The sequence below is a fragment of the Camelus bactrianus genome, chromosome 12 (genome assembly GCF_048773025.1).
Source record: "Camelus bactrianus isolate YW-2024 breed Bactrian camel chromosome 12, ASM4877302v1, whole genome shotgun sequence".
NCBI classification, from domain to species: Eukaryota; Metazoa; Chordata; class Mammalia; order Artiodactyla; family Camelidae; genus Camelus; species Camelus bactrianus.
The window spans coordinates 7,382,565-7,410,315 of record NC_133550.1 but is presented as its reverse complement, the minus strand read 5'-3'; the positions used below and the strand labels follow the sequence as shown (position 1 = coordinate 7,410,315).

Below are 27,751 nucleotides of genomic sequence, written 5' to 3'. Positions count from 1 at the left end.
GAGCTCTCGGCAAGGGAGGGACGGAGCTGCACTAGAGAGGGATGGAACTGATGCTGGGACTGAGGATGGTCTGGGGGAAAAAATGAAGAGAACAGGATACCATCTTTTGTTAAAAATTACAAACAGCTTGGATAGATGTCCACCAATAGTAGAGTGGTTGAATAAATTACAGGATAAGTTTATGAAAGATTATATATTTTAATGAGGTAAATGTGTATTTTGACATAAAAAGATTTCTAGGATATATTGTCAAGTGGGGAAAAAAAAAAAACCCTGCGTGGAAATATGTAGAAAAACACCCGGAAGGACATATACCACATTGTCATAACACCATTACATGCAGGGAAGGGAGTGAGACTGGGGGAGGGTAAAGATTTACGACACCTTGGAGTCATCATTGAATTTATTTTATTTTAAAGGTATCTATGTACATCAAGTAAATACACACTGGGGTTTGTGCGGTTTGGTTTGTCTTCCACACTGGCATGCAATATTTTGGCAGATGTGAGTGGGCAGGCCAAGTGTCCCTTGTGGTGACCCTGGCTCTCTGAAAGGAATGTGGTGGGGGTGGTGGGGGTGGGTAGGGAGGAGGAGAAGGATGGAGAGTGAAGCTTCTGGCGAAGGCTTTGTGTGTGTGTTGTTTCTTATTTATGTAAGTGAATTGTATTTCCCTTACATCTTGCTAAAGAGAAGTCTGCTCCCTCTGTCACCTCTCTCCTCACCTGGCCTACACCTTCCCATTTTCTTATGTTTTAAAAGAATCATTTGGTGGCAAGATTACGTAAAGCCCACTGGATTCTTGGGTGCCCTGCTGGCCAATACGAGCACAAGTCTGCAGGTGCGCAGCCATCTTCCTTCCTCTCCCCTTGGGTCTGGAGACAGCGTGGCTCAGTCTACCCAACCCCTGCCCTCTTCACTGTGAGTTGCGGGCCTGGGGGAGGGGAGCCAGATTGAATGGTTTTCAAACTACTCTAAAGAACCCTCAGGGTCTCTTAGGGCTGTTCAAGGACTCTTCAACTAGTGAAGCATCTTCCACCAAATAACAAAAATGCAAACTACCCAGGTCTGCATCACTTCTAGTTGTTTTTTATATCAGGGTTCTATATAAGACTGATTTTGAAAAATGTTTGAATAACACCACCTTGGATTTATTCCACATCCCTCTGGTTTTTTGTTTTGTTTTTTTCTTTTTTGCCCTGCATTTCTCCTTAATTGCCAAAAGGGGCCCAACAGGTAAAGGGAGAAGGGACTTTTTCCCTTGAAGGAGTCACGGGCCAACACAGCCTGTATTTACTGGCTGGCACTCACACTGAGCTTCCTTTCCTGACTTAGAAGCTGGGGGATGGGTTGCCCTGCTGCCCTGTACTTCCATCCCAGATGAGACTGGCTCTCTGGACACCAGACTTTCTTTCTTGATTTGGACTGGCTTGTGACCTCCACTCTCCATCCCTGCAGTTACCTGGAAAGCCACCTTAGCACCATGTGGTGGGAAAGGACAAGAAACCAAAACAACAGTCCTATCAATTATATGGGGAGGGGGGAGCCCCCAAGGTTAAGCCCTTGGGCTCCTCCACCTCTGGAAAATCTGCCCTGCCCCTTTCTTTAAAGTGCACTTAATGCCAGATGGGGACATTATAGAAGGAATTCTTTGTGGAAATAAATTTTTTAAATGTATATCAGGGAAAAGTCAGGCTCCAGCTTGAAAGGAAGGCATTTCGAGACAGGTATTTGGCCAATGAACTGGAAGCCCTCAAACCAAAAGGTGGAGATGGGAGGAGCATGCAGCCCAATATGGGACAGAGAAAGGATCCAGCTCGTCACTGTGGCAAAAAATACTTGGGAATTTTCCAGCCTGTTTACCCCCCAAAGCCAAAGAAGCAGCTGTTTTGCTGACACTTGGCTATAAGTATGACCATGGACAGACAAGCTGGGAACGGTCTGCCTCCGTCATTTTTCAAAATATTTTCAGCAGCTCTTGGTTCTGGTCATGAGCTCTCAGGTAGAGAATATCAAAAGGAGTTTTGAGGAGGAAGGGAAGCGGTCCCTTGAGCAGTCCATGTTCTTGGTTGTCCAGGCGGAACAGGAAGAGGGAGGCTAACGGCCGACTTGGGAGGGCAGAGGTGCATGCCCGGGATCCCTCCGTTCGGGTGAGGGGTGTCTGAAGAAAACTCTCTGTCTAATTTAGCAGGCCTTCCATGTTACCCTCCCCTGTGCTAAATGTGGAAGAGGAGGGAGGAAGAGTCTATTTCTGTGTCTTCTTATGATGCTAAGACATTCTTCTGCTTAAGGCTTCGTGTACGTGCATGTGTGCGTGTGTACTTGTGTATGGGAAGGGTCACGGCCCTCTGGCTCCCGTTTTCCTTTTATCATCTCCGTGACTAACACCACTCAGTGTGAGAGACGCATATATGAGAGGAAGAAGAAACACTGCCCCTCCTCCCTATGGCCCCAAACGAGGAGGGGATACTATGCTTAGAAATTGCTAAATACATCATTAGATACTAGAGAGTAAGACAGAGAGAAGAGGGAGACATAGCAGCAGCTTTTGATATATAGATACGGAGTACAAAGAGGTACAGAGTAAGAGAAGACATCAAACATGGTACAGTCGAACAACAAGGGTTGGGGAGGGAGTTAGTATCAGAGACCACAGGTTTGCAGCATGCTGAGAGAAGAGGCCTCAGTCCCTCTTAGAAACTGGAGAAGAAAGAGAAAGAGGTTGTGAGGAGCCACCTTGCAGCCTGGCTACTGAACAGGAACAGGGTGGCTTCTGTAACAACTTTGGTTTACAGTCCTGTTCCTTTGATACCAGCAACCAGACGCCACCCTCCCAGCCCCTGCTCCTCCACCCCCCATCCTCCCTAACTCTTCCTTCCCCATTCCTCCTGCTTGCTTCTCAAGCCTTTCTGCCTGTGTGTGCCTGGCCTAGTTTTCTGGAAAACCCCTGGAGAGGGCTCGGCTTGGATGCAGCCCAGTAGGAGACTGGACAATATTCTCTTGTTTCTCATTCTCCAAGGATCCAAAGTGGACAGTAAAAGAGGATCCCAGTGCCTAGTTGTGGGCCCTGAACCAACCCTGGTGAGAAGCCTGGTGACACGTGAGAACCAGGAAGGTGCCTGTGTTGCTAGGAACGCAGAGGGCACAGGGGAGAGGACCTGGGACAGAGGTGGAGAAGCGGGTGGTGCTTGGAGGTGGGGACACGGCTGTTTTCCACCTCCACTGGCAAGATGGGAGGGGTGCTGACACTGCAGCTAGAGGGACAAAAGTGAGACCTCCTGGGGCATTTCTTAAGGCTTACTGGTGACATATACAGATATGAGGAGTATAGGACACAGGTGTAGAAGTAAATCAAACGTCTCCTTTTCTGGAGATGTTTTAGTTCAGAAAATGCCTATCCATACAAAAAGTATTTTAGGATGGAGGCAGAGGGAGGGTTGAGAAGATTTCCCAAGGTCTTCTAATATCTAAAAGTCTGTGACCTGTGTGGGGGCTAGAGATGGACACTGCCCTTGCTCACTTCTTTTGACATGTTTCAGTGACCCCTAGTGGCAGAAAGTGGTACTGTGGTTACTACTAGGGCCGAGCACAAGGGGGGAGGGGAGGCCAGTGTCCAGGACGTGGGGCAGTTTTGATGAAGCCCCGGAGGGCAAAGCAGGAGTTAAGGGACAACTATAGAGTAAAAGTTTTGAGATGATTTTTAAAAAGCGGGAGAAACAAAGAAGCTGAGGGCAAGAAAGGAGGCCACCTGAGGGCAGTCAGAGGAAGTGGCCTGACACTACCTGAAAGTGCGGGTATCAGCAGTCCCAGTGGGGAATTAGCTGGCTGCTGTCTCTTGGTGGAGAGGGAACAGCTTGGCCTGGTCCTCAGCCTCGTAGCCGCAGGGCAGGTCACTCCTGGGAGAAGACACGCAGCACAACCACAGCGCGTCAGTGCCGTGAAAACGACAGCACTCCGGCCACTCTGCTCTCCCAGCATCCCCCCAGCTGGAATGCGGAGGTGCCACGGGGGGGACCGAGGAGGGGTGGGTGTTCTGCACTGGGGCAGGGGAACGCCTGCATCTTCTGGACAACGGTGGTGGCACGAATGGCTCTCATTTCCACCTCCTTCCCCCAGAGGCTGCAGAGAACCTCTAAGTGGGGCACGAGGGAAATGCCATCACTTCTTCTGAGCCCACCCGGAGAACCCAGGAGCAGTGGGCACTGGTGTACCTGTTGTCATTAATATCTGTGGCATTTCCTGAAGAGACCATCGTTGAAAACACAGGGTTGGAAGAAGGAAAAAAGAGATAGGGTGTTACAAACAGTCTCCCCAAACCCTCCCTCATCCTAATCCCTTGGAGAAAAAGGTAAGCCTCTGGGGAGCAGAGCTGCTATCTGGGTCCGCGACACTCTGTCTTCAACTACCGCAACCTGCGCCATTATTTTGTTTGAAAAAAAGCCTCCCTGAGTCCTCACAGAGGAGAGGAGAAGGGGAAAGGAAGGAAACGGTGGGGACAGGCACGGTGACAAGAGGAACCCACTTCTAAGAGTCCAAGACCCCGAAGGGATGCAGTGTTTGAGCTGTAGGTACAGGGTCACTTACTTTTCTGATACTTTTCAACTTACCCTGGGGGTCCCGCAAGCTGGTTACCCATCTTTTTCACTCACCATTTTCCATGTTGGCCTTCTGGTAGGAAGCCAAGGGGCCGCCAGAAGATGTGGCCCCACTGCTGGTACAGGAGTTTGCAAAGCTGGATAGAGCAGAGGAGAGAGATGCCACCTCTGGCACCCCACCTTCCACTATTCTGAGGACCACTAACCCACACTCACCCTCAGGGGTGGAGCCATACACCCCTCCCATCCCCAGGGACCAGAGGACAACGAACATGGCCACAGGCTGGGAGGGCAGATGCCCACCTTCTAATCTAGGGTGTGAAGTCGAGAAAGGGTTAGAAATGAAGCTACTTAGGAAAAGAATTAAGTCTCACCCCATAATTATCCCCTAGCCTTATGCTTCTAGCGTGCAGAAAGCCCTGGATTGGGACTCTAGCCCACGCCCACGGTCACTCACTACATATCTGAGGCGGAGCTAGGTGCGGCCTGCAGGTACAAATTCTGGTAGTTCTGGAAGAGGCTGTTGGTGTAACTGATGCACTCAGGGCTCCGGGTGCCATAGGGGTTGGTGGGTGAAGACGCTGGGTAGTGGCCAGGCCGGACGGGTTTGGCTGCAGCGAACACAGGAAAATGACGGTGACGAGGAGATCTGTTACCCTGCAGTTGCCCTGCTCCCTCAGGTCATTTAGCTAGAGTTGAACTGAGTTGCTTACAATTCATTTTTATACTTTTTTGGGGTGTTGGGTGAGGCTGAAGGTGGGGTTGCTTGACACTTGGGAATTTGCTGGGTTTCCCCAGATGGTAATCCCCCCTTGCCTACTGATGCCCACTCCCCACTCACCAATCTGGGCAGAATGGCCCCGCTTGCCGGAGCTCTTGTACCGCACAGCCTCCTTGATGCGGTCCACCTCCTGCTGGTACCGGCGCTTGTCCTTCATGGCGCCCTCCTTGGCCTCCTTCAGTGCACCCTCCAGGGCCTTAACTCTCTCAGCCGTAGCCCTAAGTCGTTTTTCCAATTTAGGAAGCTCACAACGCAGATCTGCATTGTCACGTACCAGCTGTGTGGTGAGCCGGGGGAAGAGCCCAGGAGAAAGGCGAACCACACAGAGACAGAGCCAGTGTAGGGGTGCGGGTGGGGAGAGAGAATAAAGAAAAGTCAAGACAGAGAAGATGGCAACCATGTTGTTTCCTCCAAAGGCCTCATTCCCTTTGCCTAGTTGCTGTCTAGCCAGTTCTTTCCTTCTCCCTTTAGCAAACGGTGGTCAGGCGTTTAAAAGTTACATCATTTTCCAGACAGCAAAAACGTGCCAACTTCTCTGTAGCCCAGAACTCTTGTGACAGTGCCCTGTTCCAGTCTCCTCCTGGCCTAGACACACCGCCCCCCCCCATCACAGCGGGTGCCAGACCGACAGCCCCAGGGCAACCATGGGGATGAGGCACCCCCCTCACCCAGAGATCCAGAGATGGTTTCGTGGGCATGCACAGGGTGAGGCAGCAAGAGCACAGTAGCAGTTGAAGGGTGGATATGGTATTGGGAGCAGGCTAGGTGCAGTGCAGAGCAGGAGCAGAAGCTGGAACACAGGAGCCCCACCCAACACACATACACACGGCCGCCCCATAGGAAGGAAAGAAAATGTTTGAGTTCTCACAAACATTTGTGCTCGTTACCTTCACGGGTCAAGGATTTCCTGGGCTGTCCTTCCCCCCATTTAAATTAAGCTAGAGCATGGCAGCAACCACCTTACAGCCAAAAAAGACTTCCTGATCTTTTTACAAGGTTTCACTCAACAACTGGGGACCCTATAAATTGCAGACAGAGCCGGCCTTGGAAGATGATCAGGTAAATCGGTGTAGCAGGGAACACTGGAAGAATTATTCCTATAATTTTGGACAGTTTACAGATTATAAACAATGTTTTGCCATGATAATAATTTAGCTTGACCTGTAATAGGGCTATGGCCTTGGCTATTTAAGATTCTGTTACCTAAGTCTCTACATCTCTTGTGTTTTCCTTTCTAGTCTTATGTCTGCTGAGGTGAGAAACTAGGAGGAGTCCTCTATCCTACAGGTGAGTAGTTTTTGGTCTCTGAGACGTACAGCAGAGGCAGTGGCTTCATGGAGGGGAAAGGAAACAGCTTATGATTTCCTGAAATCCGCCACAGTGTGGATGCACCTGGAGGGCACTGTGCTAAGTGAAATGAACCAGTCACAAAAGGACAGATTCTGGATGATTCCACTTAGGCGAGAGTCAAAATTTTAGAGACAGAAAGTCGAATGGGGGCTGCCAGGAGCTGAGGGGAGTGGGGAATAAGGAGTTTATTTAAAGGGGATGGAGTTTCAGTCCTACAAGATGAAAAGACTTCCGGAGTGGGGTGGTGGTGATGGTGGGACAACACTGTGAGTACATTTACTACCATTGAACAGAACACTTAAAAATGGTTATGGTGGTAAATTTTATGTGTAATTAACCACAATTTTAAAAACTGGGGAAAAAAGCAATATAATATGCCTCTGGCTAGAAAAGGAAAATGAACACAGAAATTTAAAAGAATGGCAAAACTGACTACAAATGTTTCTTCCCAGTCTTTCAACTTTTCTATAATGTTGTTATACTCTTTTACAATAAGCAAAGGGGAAAAGATGGTAGTAAAGCCCTCTGCAGGCCTGAATAAAATAAATAAGCCCTGTGGAGTATCACTGGGCCACAGTTCTGGGATTTTTTTTTCATTATTTAAAAAAATTAAAAAGTGTACGGGGTATTTACTATACATGCTGGGCAAAGCACTGGGAAGAAAAGAAGTTTAAGCTCTAGTTTGGTGAGAATATGAGTATAAAAGGAAATTTAAGACGGACTTGAAAGGAGAGGGATGAAGTATAGGTCAGGATTTATTTTATGAATCAGTTAAAGAGCCAGTTGACAGCATCTGTCTTCGCGGCTCAGCTATTTGGCGCTAGTGAGGGTGCTCCTGCTCTGTGCGCACCAAACATTTCCTGTCCTGACTCCTTCGGACTGCCCCATCTACCTCCCCACCCCATACCTTTGAAACCCAGTCTTCCACCTAAAGAACCGCAGCAGCAAGGAGGGGGACAGAGAGGCAGCAACTTAATACACAGGAGTTTTCACGGGCCCAGACCAGGGGCTGGCTGGGCCGCCTGGAGGACATCATGTCGTTTCCCTGTGTGCCTGCCCCAGGCCTAGGTGGGTGGAGCCCTCGCCAGGAGAGAAAGCCCAGCATCCCTGGCTTCTTCTTGCCTCACTGCTCTCCATCCCTGGCTAGCATCCGACCAGTATCCCTCGTGTATGGTTACAGCCCCATGCCTCTGAAAACTCCATCAGTTTCAACCTCTCCCTCCAACAACATAGGCCTGGGGAATTCCAGTTTGAGCAGAGGCAGGTAGGGGGGCTTTGGGAAGGGAAAGCAGGCATAGAACAAAGAACTAGTAAAAGTGGAACCAAATCGGGTATAAAGAAGGGATTCATTGGAAAAGGGAAAGGGAAAAGTAAGGAAAACATGCAAATAGATTTTCCTAAATCCAAGGGCTGCTGGGGATTTAAGTATCCTAGACTCCTGGCCTCAAGAGTTCTCTTTACCCCTTCCCCCAGCTCCTACCTGTTTGTGAACCTTTGTAAGCTGTTCCAGGTTGTTCTCAAGAAAGGAAATCTTCTGCTTCTGGGAGTGAATCCCCCCACTGTCCTCGGGCTCCATTTCTGCACTCTGATGAGAGACAGGGACCAGGGGGAGATGTGGCTGTTCTGAGGCCAATCAGGTCCCACCCAGACCAGGCCAAGCCAGCCCCACTGGAGGCCACAGGGACTGAAGAAGCCAGGGGCCAGGAGAATATGGGGGCTTGGAAGACCCCCGAGACAGCACTCACTTTCTTGACTCGAGTCGTGACGTCTTGAACGAACAGCTTGCGAAGGTTGTGGAGGGTCTGGAGTTCCCGGGCCTGGAAAGAAATGATGAAAAATTGGGGGCTGCCAAATACCAGGTCACCATTCCCCCTCTAAAATTACTGAGTCACCCATCCTTTAGGAGGTGTGTCCTGACTGTGCCACAGATTGACTCTGCAGAAAGGCAGGAGGAATGGGGTTAGGAAGAAATCGGGGGGAAGAACTGAAGCCCCCACCCCACCCTGCTAACTTGGCACAGAAGGAAGCCACTCACAACTGTCTCCTCCAGACCCTTGAGGTCCTGCTTGGACTGCTCGTGTCGCTCGTACAGAAATCTGGAGCAAGAAGGGAACAGAAGAATCTCTCAGGGCCACCCCACCTCCCACCTCTCCTCCCGCCTCCATTCCTTTGATCCATATTTTATTATTATTTATTGCACAAGTTACCCATGATCACAGTGCAGAAATTAGAAAAGAAAAAATAAGGAAGACAAATTCCATTTTAAAAAGCCCATGATTCTACAGATCTAACCACCATTAACATTCTGGTGTCCATCTTTCCAGACTCTTTTATGCATGTGTATCCCACATAAATGTTATGGGATCGTACCATTCATACTGTTTTCTAACCTGCTTTTTACACTTCACAGAACATCACCAACACCTTATCCATGTCAGCTAATATTTGAACAGAAGTCATTTCTGAAAGTCTCCCCTTTTTTGCCTTCCCCACCCCATCACATTGTTCTTTTGGGGCACTTGCTTCCTGCAGTCACTGTGTGCACATCTACATTGCATCCTGCCTCTGCAGTGCATCTGAGTAGCTGTCTGAGCCCGTGTGCCCCGGGTCTGCAGGAGGACCCGTGACTCACGTCAGCTCCTGGAGTTTGGTGCTTTTCTCATGTTCTTCGTTCTTCAGCTTCTCGTAGTCAGCCTGAAGCTTCTCCAGCTCTAACTGGAGCTTCTGATTCAGGCTGTGGGGGGCAAGGAGTTATCGGGGAGAACAAAAAGATGTCAGTGAGGACAAAGGGAAGGCCAGCTCCTCAGATACCTTCCTTCTTGTACAAGTGGCTCCAGGTAGGGCTGATTTGGATTTCAGAGGCAGACTCGGGCCACTGCTTCCATGACAGGGTAAGGGACCCTGAGCTATCTAATCAGAAGAGCCTCGTGGATAGGGACCAGTCCTTACTCCTAGTGCCTCTTGCAGCTGGGCTGCAAAGTCGTGTCACTGTCGGAGGAACAACTCGGGGAAGTTAAAGAACAGGAGCCTGGCCCAGGTGGGAGCATTTGAGTGGGCGCAGCAAGGCTAAAGGACCAGGCAGAGACTGAGCCGCCCCAGGGAACGCTTACTCTTTGAGCTCATCGATGGTCTTCTGCTTCTCGTTGATCTCATCCCGGAGCCGGGCCAGCTGCCGATGATGGGCCTCCCGGTGGCTCTCCATCTGCACCTCCAGGGCCTTCTGCAAACAACCCAACCTCAAGCTCAAAGCTGTACTACCGAACAGCAGCTTGGCAAGGGTCAGCACAGCCCTGCCGGGCCCCATCATCTCCATGCCTTCCCCACTTGCCTTCACGTCATCTGTGTCCTGTGTGTCTGGCTCCTGGTCCTTCAGGGACACTTCATGCACAGTTTCTGAGGGGAAGACAGCTTACATCACACCAGAACTTCACATTGTGATCAGAGCTCCAGGCAGGGCAGGGGACCTCTACCCAGAATGGGCCCACAGAGATGTTCTGGGTTATGACTGTCCAATTTCATACAGAAGGGACAGAGAACAATGGAGGGTTTCTGGCTCATGTAAAATGTGCCTCATGCATAAGCTTGCTAAGAGCATGTGAGCTGGACTCCATGATTTCAGTCTACTGCTTTGGGTTAAGTGTGCTGTCAGGGGGTTTCTTTTGATGTTTGTTGCTTCCCCCCGACCCTGTCCTCTGTGGGCTCTCAGATCTCAGGATGGGTGGGTTGGAAGTGTAAGAGGGCCTCACCCTGGGCCTGGAGCTTGGCTAACTCATCGCTCAGGGAGTCATAGGACTCTTCCAGGTGCCGCTTCTTGAGCTCCACGTTCTGCATGTATTCCGTAAGGGAGCGGATCTTGGCCTCATGCTGTTGGGGTGAGGGTTGGTGAGAGGAAGATGATGGTGCAAAGGACCAAGCTCCAGGCAGTGCAGACCTCCATAAGCTGTATCTCCCACCTCCAACCACCCCTCCTGCTATGCCTTCCCTGAGGATGCAGGGTCAGGGCCATTCCTCTGGAGACCCTTCCTTCACACCCTCTTGGCGCAGAGGGCAGTATCCCCCCGCCCCTTCACTTCTCTAGCCTGGACCCTCCCAGCCTCCACCAGCTCTTCTGACCTTGACTTCAGTTAACCCTAGGCTCCTGACATGAACGTGGGCGCTAGGAGTTACCCCATGTCCAGAGTCGCCCTCTCTTATGGCACCCAAAGGTTCTAAACCTCCGGCTCTCACCTGGGAGATGAGGAGCTGGCAGGACGAGAGCTCCCGCCCGGTCACTTCCATCTTGCGGTGACATTCCACCTGGAGGTTCTCCAGCTGCCGGCACCGTTTGACCACAGACTTGACTTCCGATTTGATTTTGCTGATGTAGAGTCGGGCCACGGTGAACTCCTCCTCGATGGCCCCGCTGATCTCCACCGGCTGTGGGGGAACAGGGGAGGGAAGAGGTACCTCTCTGCTGCGGGGAAGCCTTTTATCCACTCCCTTCCACTCGGCCCAGCCCCGCACACACCCAACACAGGGACTCAGGTGGGCCGGCTGTGCTCTGAGCAACTTTTAGCAGCTCTTTCCCCTGCATTTCACACTAAGTCCCTCTCTCTGCACTTAAAGATCCAATTCCAACAGTGACCTTCTTCTGTTCTCTAGAACAATAGGATAGGATATTCTTCTGTATTCAGACTGATCTGTTTGATCACCTAGATGGGTCACTGTTGCTGTCACAGATCTGCATATATCATTCCTAACTTTGTGCCCCCATCTCTAAATCCTGCTATAAGCACATCTCCATTGCTTCTTTATTCAGTGGGTATGTCTACTCAGAATGTGTATTTCTGTTGAGTCTTATGCAAACCTGTACCTGCCTTCCTGTGTCTAGTTTGCGGCCGTACTTCCTGGATCTTTGGCCTTCCCTTCTCAGTATCCCCGCCAGCCTGGGCTGTCCCACCCGCGTCTCTCCCCAGTGCCCAGAACAAGAATGATCCCAACAAGGCTGCCGCCTCTTTCTCCACTCACCAGCTTAATCTCCCCGTTGCCCACGATGACACTGAACTCACTCAGGTCCTTCATTAGCCCATTCAGCACCTCAGCAATTCGTTTTCGCTGGTGGCCACTGACCTCCTGTAGCCGCTGCAGCTCAGACTCCAAGGATAGCATGGTGGCCTGGGGACAGCCCCTCAGGTCACCCCATCACCACCTGCCTGCTCCCCTCCCCAGCCCAGGTGGAGGCCTTTCCCTTCATGCATGACCCTGATGGCTGCAGTGAAGAGAACACAGGCCCTGCAGAAGGGTCTGGAAGGGAGAGGGGTTGGGAGGGCAAAGGCAGTGGCGGGGCCGGGAAGGCTCACAACACACTGGACGGCCACACAAAGGTGCAAACATGATGTGGCCCCGTCAGGAAGCAGAGGTCCCTTTGGATGTGGGGGGTGTTCTGAGGCCGGGGGTTCCTGGCCGGCCACTCACCACCTTCTGAGACAGCTCATCCACCAGAAGCTGGTTCTGCTGGCTCTTCTCCTCCACCTCCTGGGACTTCTGGTCGTAGTTCATGGCCAGCTCCTCCAGGGCCTGCAGCACTTCCTTCACCTCGTCCTTCGCCGCGTCGTTCTCCGACTGTAGGTGGCTCAGCTCCTGCTGGACCTTCTCGTTGTCTCCTCGAGTGGACACCAGCAGCTGCGAGGGAGGGGCGAGCCAGTGAGGGAGTCTGCTGCCAGTGACCACTCGGATGGCCCTGTGGTCTGGGGAAGCTGAGCCCCCTCCACCCGGGTACAGCTCCAGGACAGAGGCAAGGAAACAGGCCAGAGTCAAGAGGCAGTGGGCATTCGGCTTCTCAGGAATAGGGCCACAGAAGGCAGGGGACCGAGACTCCAGCACCTCTGCTATAAGCAAAACCCCATTTAAGTCCCCAGACTTCTATTATCCTGGAGGGTGACTAACCCCTACGCAGAATGCCTCTTCCTTCACCTCATCGGAGAAAGGTCTTTTTATGCCTTTCGGGGATGGACACACCGCCCTCTCCTCCTGCATCTTGCCCTCCTTCCCGTTACCTCTTCCTGGTCCAGCATCTGCTGCTTGAGCTTCTCTATGAGCTGGCTCTGCTGGTTGATCTCGTCATCCTGTTGGAGGCAAAGGGGAAAGCCGGAGTGAAGGGAAGCTACTCTTTCCAGTTTAGACTTACAGGGCTGGGTGGATCCAGTAAAAATTCAGATAGTTTAGGCTTTGAGTTAGAAACTCCATATCCTAAAAAGAAAGCGGTCTTTTCCTCAGCTTCTCTCTTCGACTCCTGCCCTCACTTTTTAATTCTTCTCTTTCTGGAAGTTGGTATGACCTTGACCATACACAGAAAAAGCCTTCAAATGTTCATATCCTTCAACTGAGAAACCCCGCTCTAGCAGTCCATTCTAATAAAATCATTCAAAAGCAAAGCCTTATGCATAAGAGACAAGGATAGTCATTTCTTTTTTTTTTTTATTTTTTTCTGTTTTTATTTGGGGGAAAGTAATTAAGTTTATTTATTTACTTATTTATTTTAATGGACGTAGAGAGGATTGAACCCAGGACCTCATGCATGCTAAGCATGTGCTCTACTGCTGAGCTGTACCCCCATCCCCTCAAGGACAGTCATTTCTGAGATATTTATAATAGCAAAAACAACCAACCAACCAACCAAAAAAAAAAAAAAAAAACCTCAAACTGGAAGCCCTGTAATAAATAAACAATTAAATACATTTTGATAAATGGACTGTTAGGCAGCCATTTAAAAATACTTTTATGAAGAATTGTTAACAAAGTAGGAAATTGCACATTATATAACATGGAAGAAAAAAATCGGGTACAAAGTTACAAATACAGTATAATCTCCATTGCATTGCTTTATTTGTAAATGGTGGGATGATGGGTGATTTAAAATTTCTTCTATATATTTTTATTTATCTTCCACATTTTCAATAACGAGCATTCATCCCTTTTAAAATCAGAAAGAGGCAGGATAAGCTAATTCTTTAACCCCTCCCTCACCATCCCACTGGGCTCACCTCGGTGCCTGCCCGACCGTCCTCACCTTGTCATCCAGCTGCTTGTAGAGGCGGCGGATCTCCTCCTCATACTTCTGCCGCTCCTCGGGCGCGATGCGCACCACGATGGACGAGTTGTCGTTCACCGGCGTCTCCTCACACAGCTCGGCTCCCAGGGCGGCATCTTCCCCAGCCAGGCGCTCCGTCTCAGGCACGTTCTCTCCTGGCGAAGGGGGAGAACGGGTGAGGGATGGGAAAGGGAAAACCGCACCTGCGGGTCCTTCCTCCCTTACCCCTCAATTCCAAGACCTCCAGGCTTCCAGCTGTCTTGCCAAGTGGACCGCCAACCTCTTTGGGCGTGGGGGATGAAGGTAGTCAGCCTCTCTCCCCTTCTCTCATGACCGCTCTACTGCACCCCTCCAGAAGCGCAGCCCTCCTTAAAGACAGCAGGGCCCTCTCTGGCTCCCTATGCCTCTCAAACCCACAGGGACCCCCCCGCCTTCTAACCACTGCGCCACCGGCTCAGCTCAGCCTCCAGCTTTGCAATCGTCTCCTTCTGAGCCTTTGTCTTCTCCTTTTCCTTCTCATATTTCTTCTTCCACTGCTCTGCAGTCAACTCCAGATTCACTGAGGCAGTGTTCTTAATGGTCTTTGCCCTGGGAGAGGAGAACAAAGGGATGAGACCTCCATTAGGGCCAGCATGCCCCTCAGGGGAGGGCACGCAGGGGCTGGGGGGAGCAGGTGACCCTGTCACTGACCGCTGCCCAAACATCAGGGTGGACTTGGTCTCCGCATCGTTGAAGCTGGATGGTGAGCAGCAGATGAACATAGTTGTCCGGCAGTTTCCTCCCAAGGAGTCCTGGAGAATCCGTGTCATTTTGCTGTCACGATATGGAACGTAGGTTTTCTAGGGGAGAGAGGCGACCGTGAATCAGAAAAATTAATTCAACGGGGAAATCGGAAAGGATAGTAGTGCTGACGAGGATGGAGCAACCCACGAATGGGGCGTGATGAGGTGGGGGCATTAGGAGAAGGCAGAAAATGGGGTGGAGCTCAAGGGGCACTCACAGTGCCCTCAGCCAGCGCGGAGATCACGTTCCCCAGGGCCGATAGGGACTTGTTGATATTCTTGGCCTCGTCCAGCACAGCTCCCTCTGCTCCAGTCTTGCTCACCTACCAGGGTATGAAGGGGTGAGTGTGTCATGAGCAGATACAGAGGGAGCAGGCTCTCACCACCTCTTCTCCACTCTTGCCAAAGGCCACTCCCCCACCCACATAGTATTTGTGGCCACATGAAATGTCCAGAAAAGGCAAATCAGAAAGTAGATTAGTGGTTGCCAGGGGATGAGGGAAGGCAGAATAGGGCATAACTATTAACAGGTGATGAAAATGTTCTGGAATTAGTAGTGAGGGTTGCACAATCTTGCAAACACACTAAAAAACACCGAATTGTACACTTTAAAATGGCGAACTTCATGGCATGTGAATTATATCTCAGTAAGAAAGTTATTTTGATTTTTAAAAAGGCCACCCTCCCCAGAGATTCCTTCCCTGCCCACCCAGCCCCCACAGGACCCCCAACCTTCTCACTCCCTGCCAGGTCCACTAGATAAAGCTTCCCACTGAGCTTCTGCTCAGTCTCCATATTCTCCTGCTTGATGTTGATGAGGAAGATGCTGTGGCTTCGAGAGCTGTGTTCATTCATGTCTGTAGGAGGGAGGGTGAAACAGTCCCTGTAGCAACCTCTGTAGAACTGAAGCCCTCAGCTCCCCACTTCCATGGGCTGCCACCCCCACCCACCGAGAGAAAGGGTGTCCGCCAGGACTAGCCCAGCCCCTACATCTCCCTGGCAGCAGGGTCGCATGGACAAGCATCCCTCCTACTCTGGAGGACACAGTCTTCCCTTGCTCACTTTTGAGTCTCGACCCCAGAGCACATGGAAGAGGGGCAGAACCTCAGACTCAAGAGCCCCTCCCTCCCAACTCACTGGTGACAGCCACATGACGATTGGATTTCCCCTCGTCAATCACATCTAAAATCTCCTCAGGGCTGGACACAAAGCGTTCGGTACAACCCTGCAGGGGGCAAATAGACAGTGACCCATAAACTTTGATCTGCAAATTAAATTACCTGCACAGTGACCAAATGCCCTTTTAAGACAGTGCCTTTTCCAAGGCTCCAGATTCTTCCCGGCCCCTGGGCATGTCTCACCCTCCAGGATATCTGCCCTCTAACTTCTGGGTCACTGGTCTACCCTCCCCCTAAACCTGCGTTCTCAATACACTGGCCCCACCTGGGTGCCCCATCCCCACTCTCACCTTGACAAATGGCACCCGGTTCTTGTCCTCGTGCACAGACAGGTTTGTCTTGGTCACTGAATCAAGACAACAGAGTGAGCAAGGCCAGCACCTCCACCCACCACTTCCCCAACCCCTGCACCCTGCAGTCTGCTCAGAGATGGTGGATTCTTCCACATGCAAAAGGGACGAAGACTCCCCTGTGAAGCCTAAATGCCCTGCACATGCTGAAGACTGTTTCTCCTCCTCCAGAATTCCAGCCCCAGGGCTCTAGCTAGTCTCAGGCTATTTATACATGGGTCTGGGCATCTGAGCTCATCTTCTCACCCTCTTGGTTTTGGAAATTCCCCGTAAGTGGAGGCAAGGGACATGAGTACGCATGTGTGTGCCCTTGAGTGCCTGCTGCATTGCTCACCAATTGGTACCTAAGCCCAAGAGCCCAAGAGCAATGTGATCTTTCTTTTCTTTGCCCTCCTCACCCAGACCCACCGAGGTTAAACACCACTCACCATCCAGAAGGTCACGAATTTTGTCCAGGTAAATCTCAAAGTAAGAAACCTGGTCAGGGAGAAAGGAGGAGTATGGCGTGAAGAGAACCTATCTTAAATCGGATACAGGGATCTCAGGTTAATGTGACCTGCTCAAATGGTGTTGGTGAGAGAGAAAGGGCAGAAGAGACTATGTTGGCAGGGAAGAACTCAAGTGACCATGGGGGGAGAATAAGCTGGGGTGCCCAGGATCTCAGTGGGTTTATATTAGATCCTCCCCTCCCAGTCCCAAAAGAGAACTCCCAGTGGCCATTCCCTGGTCACCTTGATGTGGAACTCAAGGTTCTCATCCATGGAGTAAATGTGGTTGAAGATGTCTCGGGCAATTCGAGGAATGATTCCCATCAGTTGGGGGTCATGCAGCTTTCCCTGGGGAGCAAGGGTATTCAGGAATGAGGCTGGGGCTCAGGAAGAATCAGACAACTCAGAGTATGCAGACAGACACACAGGTAATAGCTGCTATGAAGGCCACGATAAGTTAGGCGGCAGTCACTACCATGTCTACCTTTCAGCGGAAGGAGGAGGGAACTGAGCAGCCCTTTAGACTTCAATTGCTGCTGCTTTTCCAGGTGAAAAGAAGAAAACTGGAGTAGCAGAAAGGAGGGTGAGAACTGCAGCAGGCTGAAGGGGTTCCATTCAGCTTCCACTGTAACATTCCCTTCTGTTCATCCTCTGTTCTAGGCAACCCTCGATTCCTAGATCTTACCCCACTAAGATTCCTTGAAGTCCCATTAATGCTCTTCGCTCAGAAAGTCAGAACCCTCACCTCCATAGTATGTGTTTTCCCTGAGGATGTCTGTCCATAAGCAAAAATGGTGCCATTGTAGCCAGCAAGGACATCTGGAAGAGACGGCAGAGAAAGAGCACTAGTGGAGAGAAGTGGGATTGGGAATGGGAGCCTGAAAATACACATTCTAAAAATACACCCATTACCTTTGACAATCTGCATGGCACACGCATGATAGACTTGCTCCTGAGTCGTGTTTGGGGGGAATACACGGTCAAAGACATATGGCTTCCCCTGAAGTGGAAATAAAAGATGACAGATGTCAGCAGACAGGTGTGAGGGAAAGTTCTTCAAACTTCGGTATGCACGGACGATTACGGGGATGAGAGAAACTAAAGAGAAACAAAATTTAGAATCGGCACCAGGAGCTGTGTCTGTAGCGGAGAGTGTCATTAAGGAGCATCACACAGTAGGACTGCGTGAGGGGATCTCAGGCTTGGTATGATGATTCAGCACTCACCGTCCCAGACCCCCTTCCTAGAAACCAAATGGGAAAAGACAACAGGGCCACAGGCTGTGGAGAATGAAGAACAATTTGTTAACTTAAAAATCTACCACTAAGTTAAGAAATATCTTCCTTAATAGATCTATATGACTTGATATGGAAAGATCTTCAAGATGCATTAAATGAAAGATGCAAAGTTAGAGATAAATGACTAGTATATTGCTTATTGCATAAATGAAATATACAAATACTGAGCAACTGAGCTGTTGTGGGACTATTAACACAAGCTTTCTCTTTGTGAAAAGAATATATGGAGTTAGAAATATGGTTCTCCCTTTAGGGAATCAGCTTTAAGTAAAGAGACACTGTGAAGCATATCACCCAGACCTACAAGTTCTTTGTTTAATTCAGGTCATTTGTTATGAATCATGTGTGCTGATAAGAATGCTGAAGTGGGGGGAGGGTATAGCTCAGTGGTAGAGTGTGTGCTTAGCAATGCATGAGGTCCTGGGTTCAATCCCCAGTAGCTCTGTTTAAGTAAATAAAGAAACCTAACCTCCTCCACACCCCCAAAAAAAGTTAAAAAAAAAAGAAAAAAATGCTAAAGATATAAAATATTTACAACTCAGGGAGACAAACAGAATATATTTGCTACCTAATCACATTAAAGGGAAGATCTCTGGTGAGATTAAATGAGGCTACGCTTGTTCTCCATCGTAACAAGTTTCTCAGTCATATTTTCCTGTCATTCAGTATAAAGAGACTATGATTTAGTTGTCAAATTGCTTTACTACAGAGACCACCTTTATTCAACTGATACGTAAACCTCCAGGTCCATGGACACCAGAGTTTGGGAGACACATTGTAACTAAGTAAGAAAAGTGAAAAAATTTGGTTAAAGCTGGAGACGTGGCTCTAGGTACACCCACAGTACTGCAACAACATATGTGGAATCTTTTTGCAGAAGCAATCATACAAAAGTACTAACAGGGGTTATTTTGGGGAGAGAAACTGGGAGAGGAGGCTTTCATTTTTCATTTTGTATCCTGGAAGGTTTACATTTTTAAACCATGTACAAGTTGTATGTTTTATTTTTTTAATGCCAAAGAGAGTGAGACAATAGTGTATTATTCTGTTTCCTTCTTTTTACTTCTCTGCAAAAAGGAAAATAAATATTTTTTGTAATATTTAAAAGATTTTAAAAGTCTGGCTCCTGATAAAAATCTACCTGGAATATTTACCTGCTCTCCCTGTGGGGAAGGTCTCCAAAGCCCAAAAAACAGAATCCACAAAGAAAAAGCAAAGGTGAAGGTGCCCTCTACAATGAAGGGAGTGCTGTAAGCAGACAGAGCCTTTCCAGAGGACAACGCTATTAAATATTTAAACGTCCATACTGGTCGTTCCCTGTACCAGCAACCCCAAAGCTAGGAATTCATTTTACATCACTTGCTTAAGCACTGAAAGATACGTGTAGAAGGATGTTCACTGCAGCAGTATGTATATTAAAGAAAAACCGGAAATAATTCACACCTCCATCACAAATATCCTGGTTATGATACCTCCATAATCTATCCCCATTAAAATGAGCAAGGTTGGTTTCTGTATACTGACCTGTCCAAGATCGATTACGTGAAAAAAACAGACGTGTACAATGTGATTTTATATTTTTAAAAAGCACATGGATAGAATAGCCTTAGAAAAAAGATATGGAAGACTATGTACAGATCCGTTAATGGTGGTGATCGCCCGAGAGCAGAACGACAGGAACTTATACTTACTACACTTTTTCTGTGATACGTAAATGTTTTACAATGACATCATATTGCTTTTAAATTAAAAAAAAAAATAGTATAGATGATGTTAGAGAAAAATGTGTGATGACACGACAAGGTATGCACAAAATATTTTTAAAGGTGGGTTTTAAAATAGTATGTGGTGTAAAAACACACACAAAAAGTACATAAAGGATTATGCCATTTCTATAAAAAAAGGTCATGTATACGTGCATAAGTGTATACCTTACATAGGAAAACATGTTAACTGGCTGTCTTTGAGCAATGGGATTTTAGGAGTTTTTGTTGTTCTTTTTGATTTAGATTTAAAACCATTCTAAAATGAAAATACCTAATTTTTAAATAAGAAAAATTTAAATTTCTAAAACAAAGATATTAATATTCTTACTACGTAAAGAACTCTCATAAATTAGTAACAAAAAGACAAAGCTAACCAGAAAAATATGGGCAAGAGTTAGGTACTAACAGCAGAAGAAGAAATACAAATGTTCAATAAACATAAAGATACTCAACATTTTTGAAGAAAAAAATAGTAACGTCATTTTTCACCCATCAAACTTGAAAACAAAAACTTAATTGTAATACCCAGAACAGATAGGGGTTCAAGAAGGTATAATTTCCTTGAAATGGGCGCCCTAATGCTTTTCTGGTAGGACAGTACAGCCATACTTTTAAGGGGGCAATTCAGAATTACATAATCAAAAGCCTTGAATTGTACAGATCCACCGACCCAGATATTCTACTCCTGAGAATTCATACTATGGAAATGTTTAGCTACAAGAATGTTTATCACACTGCTCATAATAATGAGAAACGGAAAACAACTGAAAGGAGTTACATTTAGGGGACTAGTTAAGATAAGGAACTGAAACTATGGCACATACATATATTTTCTCATTTACTGCTATTTAAAATGATGTCATAATAGGACATCAATAAATGTCAAAAATGTGTTGAGTGAAAGAATTCAAACTCAGAGAGTATGTACTGTACTATTCTCTTTATATTAAGTTCAAGAATGGACAACACTTATTTGTTGTAATAGAAGTCAAAGCAGTGATTGCCTTAAGGTAATGTTGACAGAAAGGCGGCAAAAGAGAGTTTTCAGGGGCAGTAAAAATGCTCTAGATCTCAGTCTGGGTAGTGGTTACATAGGTGTCAAAATAGCTCATAAAATTCATCCAGTCCTTTGCATAAGACTTGTGCACTCACTGTGTAACTGTATCTCAGAAAGTGCAATCATAAAATATAACATCATAAAATGACGTGATAGTGGTTCCTAAAAGATGAATTATGCACAACCTCACTGTTAATGAGAAATGAATATTAAGACTATGAGGTATCATTTTAATGTATCAAAGTGGCCAAAATAAAATAGTTTGACGATGCACTGCATTGGCTGGGCCCTTAAATATTTACATGGTCATTCAATTGTTTGTAACAGCAAATGATTGGAACAACTCTAAATATCCATATCCATCAATAGGGACTCAGCTAAGTAAATGGTGGCATATCCCTTTAGCTAATTATACAGTTGTTTAAAAGAATAAGATAGATCTTTATGTGCTGATACATAGAAGGATCTCCAAGACTCATTAAGTTAAAAAAAAAAAAACCAAGGTACTAGGGCGTGGGGGTACAGCTTGTGCTTAGCATGCACGAGGTCCTGGATTCAATGCCCAGTACCTCCATTTAAAAAAAAAAAAAGCAAGGTACAGAATAGTATGTATATAGTATGCTACCGCTTGTATAAAAAAAGATATATATGTATAAATGTATTTCCTTGTAAATGTATGGTATGCCTTCAGAAGGATCCACAAGAAACTGGTAATAAGGCTGCCTTCTGACAGGGGAACTGGTGACTAGGAAAGAGGGGTAGGAAGGAGGCTTACTTTTCCTTGTTCATTTTTTTATATCATTTGAATTTTGTCACATGTGCATGTAAGGCATTCAAAAATTAAATCAAATATTTTTAAAAATAAATGAAAGTGTAAAATTTTAATGATGGTAAGATAGTCAAAAAATGGGTTTCAAAACAATATAGAATTTGTGATACACTCTTATTAAAATTATTATCTATATATATTTAGAAAAAAACCACTGGAAACAAAAACATCAAATTGTTAACAGTGTTTTTCTTGGGGTGGTGGGATTTTGACTGATTTTTAGTTTCTTCTATGTGCTTTTCTTTGTTTTTAACTTTGTCAACAATTAAAATATATCAGTGTCGAAATCAGGTTATGTTTAGTATTATTAAAGAAAAATCTACCTTGATTCTTTTTTTTAAGGTTTGAGTAAGCTTATGAATTATTCATAGGACTTTAGTGAATTTTTCACCCTTTTTATCAATAGTTTGTCATTACACTTCATTACAAAGAATAAAATTCTTATTATGTAGAATAAAATCATACAGTGTTACAATGAACAGATTTGAAGTGGCCTTGATGCCTCACCTTCTCAGTGATAATATCTTTTCTTTCATTTTGTTTCATTTCTTAATTGAAACTTGATTCTTGAATTGTAATCTAACTCAGTATTTCTCCCACCCAGTGGTGAGGAAACAGAAACAAACAAAACACGTCCATCTCAGCCCAGTGACTCTCACCTATTCTCCACCAATGATGTCTATCCATGCATCTTGAAGCCAGGCATGCAGCCAAAGGGGGTTAAATAACTCTCGAGCCAACCTTGCCCCTCCCTTCTTCCCTTCTGGGAATGTGTGTATCAACTCCCTCTCTCCCTCTCTCTCTCTCTCACACACACACCCACACCCACCCAGTTGCAGGATTCCAGAGGTTGCTGCGGACACATTAAAATGGAGGGCACTCTCCAAGTGCTGAAGGCAGTTATTGCCTGAGGAACCCCTTTTCCTCAGTCTAGGCTGGAACGAAGGAAAAGCCTAGAAAGGGAGGAAGGGGAGCATTCTGGGAACTGTGGGGATAAAAAATATCCAAGAGCTAAAAATGGGTGCACTTAGTAATCTCGTGAGCAGGGAAAGCCAATAGACATAATTCCAGGGTTTCTGGGAAGGCCTGCTACTCCTTCCCTACTCTTGGTTGAGCCCTTAAATCTAGTTCATTACTTTTTCCTAAAATTCTTATGTCTGTTACAATATAAATGTCTTTTAATTTTCTATTGATCATAGTCAGGAAGAATTCGTTCTGTCAGATCTTTCTATGAGAATAACGAGGCCAGTGGTTTTCTACATTTTCTGCCTCTGGATTACTCACTTGGGAAACATCACCAGTATTTACATCTCTGATGACACATAATGACTCTGAGTCATACTGTAGTATGTCGTGGGGGGTTTCTTATCAGAATCTGGGGAAGTATATGTACACTTAGCAAAAGCCATCTCTGATGCCCCTTCCCAGGACTCTGCCCAGGCTGCTCTGCAGACCGGTTCACCATGGACACCAGGAATTTCCCAAAGTCAGGGATTCACTCTAAATCCCCAATATCAAGCACAGTCCTTGGCCCATAGGATGCTCTTCATAAATATTTGTTGAATAAACACAGACACTGATGGAAGAAGAGAGCATGAAGATACTGGGGACTGGACATTTGGATGAAACAACCAGTAAAAGGGGAAAATGTTAACCACTTCGCAATTATGTCAAAGGCTAGCTTATGGGAAGATAGCATATACAAAATAATAATAATAATAATAATAATAATAATAATAATAATAATAATAATAATAATAATAATATCTAACTCTCGTCGGGAGTTTATTATGTGCCTGTCCCTGGGCTAAGCAGCTTATATGCATTATCTTATTTAATGCTCATAGGAATCCTAGGAGGTAGGTATTATTATTATTACATTTTATTGATGGGGAAATTGAGGTTCAGAGAGGTAAGGTAGCTTCCCACAGTCACACAGCTGAGAAACAGTAGAGAACGGTTTCAAATACAAGCAATCCGATTCCATACCCATCCTGCCAAAGTGATCCCAGAACTGATGTGCCAAGAACGCATCAGAGCCTTATCATGGCTTTTCCTTCCCCTTCCCCAGCTGGCCCCCTCCATTTGGGAATTTCTTCAAATGTTTCTGGACAGAACTAAAGCACTTCATCACTCCTCTTTTAGAAGAACACACTTCTCCCGCTCATCCGGGGAGTCTCTTTCGCCATCTCTACCTCCAGGTAATCAAATACCCTGTGAGTTAGTGCAGCCAGGGACCGGAAGACTGTTAAATTAGGAACACTCATAGAACCCTCTACCTTTGAGGAATGCCTCTGTGATCCACTCTTTCTCCACCCACAGCAGTCTAGGCACTCCTCATAGCCTCCTCCGGAGGGCTTCTCTTCAGAGTCCCGCAACCCAGGACTCCCTGTTCTCCTCTGACCCACTCCAAGCTTCCCTGCGGTCTCCCATTTGGTCCTGTCTCCAGCACTTTTGGTAGTTTTCCATTATGTGTGCTGACTAAAGCTAATGGGAGGACCTGCCATCCAAAGATGACCAACCTTTTCAACCTTTACTAAAGCACTTGGTAGAGACTGAACTTCTGAGCACCGGGCCTGATTTCTGTAGTGACACCCCTGGGGACTGTTGCCATGGTAACACTGGAGAGACACCGGCCACGGTGAACATTACCTCCCCTCTCCATTTTCCTTTATGAGACTACCCCAAGCCTAAGGGGAGAACTGCTCCCTCTCTTCAGGTATCAAAGGAATCCCGGGTTACCCCAAACAGCGCTGACTCTGCTCCAATAATCCTGCCGGTCCCAACCAGGGTTTTCTACATGAGGGACTTGATGGCCCTGTGTTTTTGCCTCCCTAAGAACCCACTTCACTATCAGGAGATTGAAGGAAGGTAGAATGTGGTGGATACTTGAATGAGAGAGGAAAGGAGAGGGGAAGAGAGAGAGAGGGAGGGAGGGGCTGTGCGTTTCCTTACTGTCACCCCCCCGGGTCTGGCGCAGATGCAGCAGCAGAGAGCAGGCACCCTGCCCGCCAGGACCAAGGCAGAAAGACACTTAAACAGGTCCGCTTAAAGTCACAGCGGATTCTGAGTGACACAAGAGCAAAACAAGGTACACAGTATACACAGACAGTGACCCAGACAGCCTTCTACTATGACTCAGGCCATGAATTGGGCTAAGCCCCATCCCAGATTCTTGGGAGAAGTCAGGGGAGTGGGGGAGGAATAAGGCTCACGGAGCTGTCTTCCCACCTTATTCTCCTACACTTTGCCAAGCAGAAAAAGCCCACGAACGTTAGTGACTCTGTAGCCCAGAGCTAGCCGCATTGCTGCAGAGGCAGAGAGAAGAGCTAGCTGTTAGAGAAAGGAGCAGACGCTGGGCTTGGAGAGATTAGCGTCTCCCACCTTCATTCTTCCCTCACCTTCCCAGACATTCTGAAGCAGCCTCCTCCATTAATTCCTCAGACAGTTTCCCATACGCTGGGCCCCAAAAGGAGCTAGAGGAATACAGAGGAAAGGGGGTGGGAGATTTCTTTCCCTGTTGGGATCCTCAAGGTGCTCCTCAAAATCATTTCTCCTATAGCCCCCATCCTCCTGAATGAGGAATAAACATAAAGCCTGGGAAGACAAGCTCCAAGGATGCTGCCTGAGACAAAATGGCCCCCCATAAGCACTTATCTTGGAGGGAGAGATTGACAGGAAGGGCTAGAGGAAGGGAAGATACAGAGCAGACAAAGGGACAGCCCTGCAAATTGCAGGCAAAACTGATAAGGAGGACCAGCTGTGGAGTAAGATAGAATCTGAATTGGCAGGGGGGCCCTGGGCCTGGCTTCTCTCCTCCCTCCCCAACTTCCACCACCACATCTCTCCTATTTAGCTGGGTGAATTGGACAGATCAACACAACTCCTTCTCCCAACGTCACCCCCATGCCCCGAGCGTAGCACATCAGGATGGATGACCCAGAGAGCCTAAAGGAGTCGGCTCAGACTTACCTAAAAAACCTAGAGCAAGGAAGCTAGGCTTAAAAGTGGAAGCCATTTATGGATTTGCTCCTCCACAACCATCTCACTCATGTTTCTCAGTCTTTATGTCACGGGGGCCCTCAAGCTCTAATTCTCCAGCTACTGCCCCACTGTCCAGACTATTCAGAAAGGAGGCCCTGAGGGCTGATTTAGACTATTGTAGCCTGGCCAGAGTGACCAGACTGCAAAGCCTAAGGTCCCTGAGACAAAGAGAGACAGGGGCCCTTTCTATGTGGCAAACACAGACATACATAAGCACACACACAAGGCAAAAGCATCCATTTGAGTTCACAGTGTGAGTGAGAGAGCCTGGTGAAAGACTAGGGCCCTTGGGGACAGAACATGTAAGCAAGTGTCTTCCTAAGGCATGTTTACTCAAAGTCCCATTCTCCCTGATTCAGAAGGCCCAGGCTCCCTCCCCTCGTGCCAAGCACTGTGGATCAAAGATACATAAGAAATGTCCCTGACCTTGAGGACTGCCCTTATATGTGCTCTCCCTCCTCAGACTGATTACAGTTTCCTGGCCCAGCACACCTCAAGCCTCACTGGACTGGACCGCAGGCCCTTTCACCCCACAGCCTAACAGTCCCTACCAACCTAGGAAAGGGGAGGTAGGTGAGGAATTCCCAAGGAATCCCTATGGTGCCATCACAGAGAAAGGTCCAGAACAGAAATCTGCAGAGGCAACGTGATACAGAAGAAAAGACAGGAGCTTTAGAGTCACAGATTCAGTTTCAGATCCACGAATTAACAGTGTGACCTTGAGAAAGTCAATCGAATTCTCTGGGCCTCAATTTCCTCATCTGTAAAATGGAAATATTAATACCTTCTTCAGAGTGTTGTTTTGAGGATTAAATAATACATGCAGAGTAACGAGCACACAGTGACTATTAGTTCTCCTTCTTCATAAGGTCTCCCGGGTGGGTAGGGGCTGTCATGATGAGGTACAGGGGGTGGCCTGCTACTTTTTATTGGCTCATCAAGAGGGATGAATAAGCAAGTACTTGTTAGGATCTCAGGGTTTGGTTATTTTTATTTGTTTGGGGGAGTTGGGGGCGGGAGGTGGTCTGAAATCCTCTTCCTACCGTTCCATGGGAGGGAAAGGCAGACGTTTCCTTAGGACCCAGTGGCTCCCCCATCAAACTGGGTGTGGCATCAATGTATTTCTCAGAATACCCTTCATTAGATCGGTGCCCTTCCCCCACGTCCAGGCTTAAACTATTTCAGGGATGAGGGGGCCTTGGTCCTAGAGCCCACCCTCATTTGTACCTCCGCAGAGACCTTGGACTGCCCACCTCCCACCTAGCCCAGCCACTAATCTTCCCCCTCCCTTCCTGGGAGGTGGGGGTAGAGATCTGAGCCAATAACAAAGGGAAGATGCGCTTTCCCTAGGGAAGAGGGAAAACATCAGAAAAACACGGGACTGACTCTAAGGGGTGGGGACGCTGCAGAGAACAGCAAAGGGGAATCGGGTCCCCTGATTGAGGGAAAGTAGCCCCCTCCCACTCTGCGGAGACGGCCGCCGGCCTGGACAGGCCACACCCAGCCATCCCTGATGCAGGGAGAGGAGGGGCTGCGGCGAAAAGGATGGAGGATGAGCGGCGGGGAGGGGGTGCAGAGACAGGCAGGGGCCAAGGCTCGGCTTAGGGGAAAGATTCAGCCTCTTGCTCCCTCCCTGAAATTCTCTCCCGGGGTAGCACTCACCCCAATAACGACGCTGTCGTCCCCTTGGAAAATGGGGATGAACTTGTCCCCCCGCAGAATCTCGGCCTGGTTCAGGGGCCGAAATCGGCAGAGCACCTTGATGCTACATTCGTTGTTGGTCTCGGCCATGGTGGTCGCCGGCGTAGGGCTGGGGCACTTCTTGGGCTGCAGGGGCAGCGTGTGCTCCGGTGGAGGGGTCTCAGCTGAGGCCGAGGCGGAGGACAGGTGCTCGGTGTCTGGGGCTGAGAAAGCCCGGGCGAAGGCTGAGGAGCAGGGCCGCGGCGCGCTTCCTCTGTCCTGCGGCACCGGGATGCTGGCGACCTGGGCGTCTGGTCCTCTCTCGGCGCTCTGCCTCTCCGCCCCTCGCGCTGCAGCGCTGCGCTGCGGGCCTGGGCGGGGCTGCGATGCAGCCGCGGGGCGGGGCTTCCTTTGCTGGGGGCTGCTGCTCTGAGGCGTCCGCCGGCGAACCGTGGCACCTTTGCTCTCTTCTCGCCTCCTCTCCCCA

The 27,751-nt window shown here is 48.0% G+C and overlaps 1 protein-coding gene across 2 annotated transcripts; it reads right to left on the bottom strand.

Moving 5' to 3' along the window:
• Window positions 1–391: 391 nt before the first annotated feature.
• On the bottom strand, window positions 392–27,751 carry KIF5A (kinesin family member 5A). 2 transcript variants are annotated; one of them, XM_010946317.3, is made up of 29 exons: window positions 27,247–27,508; window positions 17,503–17,590; window positions 17,336–17,409; window positions 16,834–16,938; window positions 16,531–16,579; window positions 16,043–16,098; window positions 15,712–15,799; window positions 15,307–15,431; window positions 14,793–14,897; window positions 14,483–14,631; window positions 14,232–14,380; window positions 13,772–13,947; window positions 12,759–12,827; window positions 12,178–12,384; window positions 11,731–11,877; window positions 10,951–11,139; window positions 10,470–10,587; window positions 10,052–10,116; window positions 9,834–9,943; window positions 9,356–9,457; window positions 8,759–8,819; window positions 8,469–8,540; window positions 8,204–8,308; window positions 5,434–5,650; window positions 5,050–5,203; window positions 4,647–4,729; window positions 4,209–4,236; window positions 3,780–3,893; window positions 392–2,697 (listed from the first exon to the last, which is right to left on the bottom strand). In XM_010946317.3, the coding sequence occupies exons 1-28, from the start codon at window positions 27,373–27,375 to the stop codon at window positions 3,815–3,817; spliced, it is 3,099 nt and encodes a 1,032-aa protein (XP_010944619.1). In that variant the 5' UTR covers window positions 27,376–27,508; the 3' UTR covers window positions 392–2,697; window positions 3,780–3,814. The 2 variants fall into 2 exon arrangements, with proteins under 2 accessions (XP_010944619.1, XP_074230696.1); XM_074374595.1 differs by having other exon boundaries at window positions 392–3,893; window positions 27,247–27,751.

Bases quoted from the DNA above. Each gene is read 5' to 3' on its own strand.
- KIF5A (XM_074374595.1), bottom strand. From the start codon at position 27,375: ATGGCCGAGACCAACAACGAATGTAGCATCAAGGTGCTCTGCCGATTT. The intron at 14,381-14,482 runs GTCAGTGACAGG...CTCCTCTCCCAG, and splicing joins ACCCTGATGTTTGGGCAGCG to GGCAAAGACCATTAAGAACA. The intron at 8,309-8,468 runs GTGAGTGCTGTC...GTCTCTCATCAG, and splicing joins TCACGACTCGAGTCAAGAAA to AGTGCAGAAATGGAGCCCGA.